Raw genomic sequence first — 2,500 nt, 5'->3', positions numbered from 1 at the left:
ACCGCCCCTACCACAACCAGCCGTCCCTGTGCCCCACCCTGCCCCAGTCCTCGGGCCTCGCCATCTACAACAACAACAACAACAACCCCGCACACCCCGCGCTTGAAATCACACACATCCAGCACAACGGCCACGCCCCCCAGTACGGGCAGGCCTCCTCCTCCTTCCACAACGCCATGCCCAACGCCCTGAACCCGCCCCCGGGCCCCGCCCCGCCGCAGCCGGATAGCAGCGGGCAGGCGGCGAGCCCCCCTCCCCCGCCCCCCGCCCCTCCCGCTCCCCCCGCCAACCAGGCCCAGTCCGTGAAACAGGAACGGTTCAGCTTCCACACGACACAAATCAAACAAGAAGTTTCAAATGACAACTACTACACAATATAACCATAGGTCTAGTCTTAGTGCAGAAATGTGTAAATAGTTCATGCGACTCGGACCCCGACGGGTCTGGCGCCTGTGGTGCTGCATTGTAACCAGATTATGTGTTCTAGACTATACCTATAGATAGATTTAGTCAATCAACTGTGAGACTTAGTTTCGATGGCTGTGTACGATAATGTTCTTCGGTGCACACGTGTATACAGTGCTTCCACTCTGCTTACATGTGCCCTTGATGCTCCCTGGCTTTCAGTGCCCATACAGAAACGAGAGATAGAGAAGAAATCAGAGTGTAGAACTCGCCCACAAATACCCATGTGGCTGAAAAGCGTGGGCTGTTTCGCACGTAGATTTAAGCAGATCTGTGTATACTTAAGTTCCGCTTGTCATATATAGCTTAAGTGTTTCGAGAAAAAATAACCATTGTGATCATAGTATAGGCCAAGCAATATTGTGATTATAGGTTGCTTCTGTTTACTAAAAAAATGTGCAATATTGGTTTGGAATGCACAAATAAGGATCTCTTGTCGGCCTTCGCTAATCAAAGGGAAGCTTACAGTGATATTAATTTGTAAGTATATTTGTCAGATTGAATAGCAAAAGGGAGATCTTGATATGTCATGTATTGGGAACATAATTTTGTAATCGCCTTTTCGAAAGTGCGCGACGAATCTGTGCCGATTGTGATTAGGTCTCTATCTATCCATTTATTTCTGTCTATCTATTTATCCATCAATCTATATGTATCTATCTTTCTCTCCATCTCCATCTCCTATCATCCTCTCTATACATCCTGTGCCCTCTATAGAGTTCCCAAATCGCTGTACACAAAGGCGCACTTTCGTTCCCGCCGGAGATTAGCGAAGGCAGAGCGCCCGCAGGATTGGCGCACCTGACAGAGCGCGCACAGGCAGAGCACACGTAGAGTAAGACTGAGAGTGAATTGATCCTTTCACAACAAGCCATTCAGTTCCCCGCAAGACCTACGTTTGCCCCGCCAGTGTGATGACACATGCGTCACGCACAAACAACCTGTTTGTTCATGACGTGCCATGTATCATATCCTGCGTGTGAGTGACATGTGTGCGTGTGTACGTGCTTGGAGGTCCCATCTGTGTATAGCCGTGACGGCGGAGCGGATAGCTGCTCGCCGTCGACTATAACCTTGTCTACCTCACGTGCGCGGCGCCCCTCACCTCCTGCAGAAGGGGCCGCCGCTGTGGTATGAAGGTTGAGTTATTTAGAATGTTCTCCCTCTCTTGAGCACTTAAGAGAATTCCTATGTGTGATGGTGACACTGGATCGTCTCTGTATGATGTAAGCAGTCATTTTACACAGGACGGCGAGTCGTCTCTGTATTTCTCTGTCTTTATACGATGATGTGAACTTGTCTTTGTTATTTGCCTTCCCAAGGAAGATTGATAATAAAAAAGTGACGATAGCAATAATAAATGTAAAAAAGATATCACACTGGCATCTTCAACTAGGGCAATAAGACCTTACAAAATGGATATGAAAAAACTTGCGATTTCCTTTCCCGCCAAGGCTTCAGGTGTTGCCAGACTTCCTTCGTGCGAGCGAGGGAACACCTGAAGACCTTTGTCATTTACTTGCCTCTTCCTTCCCCGAACTCTGACAGCCTAACGCCTCCAGCAACTGTGTGTGTATCGCAAGAGACAGTGAAACCCCTCTCTCCTCCCCCCTTCTTTCTCCCCTTCCCTTTGCTTCTTCTCCTTTTCCCCTTCTCCTCTCCCCTCCCTTTCCCTGCCCTCCCCTGCCATCCACCATCTTGATGCAATAGGATACAATCACTCTTGATTAATATCATTATTATTATTATTTTGTGCGACCTTGAACGTCACTGGTAACTATGTATTGGTGCTATTATTAAAGTCAAGTCTACTTTATCATGTCTTCTGAACGGAGTTTTTATTACAGTATCCCATGAAACCTCCTAGTCAGTGTGAATGTGCGTGTGTGTGTGTGTGTGTGTGTGTGTGTGTGTGTGTGTGTGTGTGTGTGTGTGCATTTGCTTATAATTGAAACCGATAGACCAACGGCAGAACGGACAGACAGATCGCCAAACATAGAAACCCAATCACAAAATGATATCGAAAGCACACTGC

At 47.8% G+C, this 2,500-nt stretch overlaps 1 protein-coding gene across 3 annotated transcripts in view; it reads left to right on the top strand.

The window, feature by feature from the left end:
- The window catches only part of LOC138864038 (protein abrupt-like), a 110,785-nt gene that overhangs the window by 92,639 nt on the left and 15,646 nt on the right, over window positions 1-2,500 (top strand). The window contains exon 6 of one of the 3 annotated variants that reach the window (XM_070129923.1): window positions 1-2,289. This exon is cut by the window's left edge and continues 483 nt beyond it. The exons of the other annotated variants lie outside the window; for them this stretch is intronic. Within the exon in view, the coding sequence (XP_069986024.1) occupies window positions 1-380 (380 nt within the window). The 3' untranslated portion in view covers window positions 381-2,289. Of the gene's footprint in view, window positions 2,290-2,500 lie in introns of those variants that run through there. 3 annotated transcript variants of the gene reach the window in all.

This window comes from Penaeus vannamei, chromosome 14 (assembly GCF_042767895.1).
Source record: "Penaeus vannamei isolate JL-2024 chromosome 14, ASM4276789v1, whole genome shotgun sequence".
Lineage (NCBI taxonomy): Eukaryota > Metazoa > Arthropoda > Malacostraca > Decapoda > Penaeidae > Penaeus > Penaeus vannamei.
Note: the sequence above shows the minus strand (reverse complement) of the source record. Positions and strands in the feature narration are given on the sequence as shown.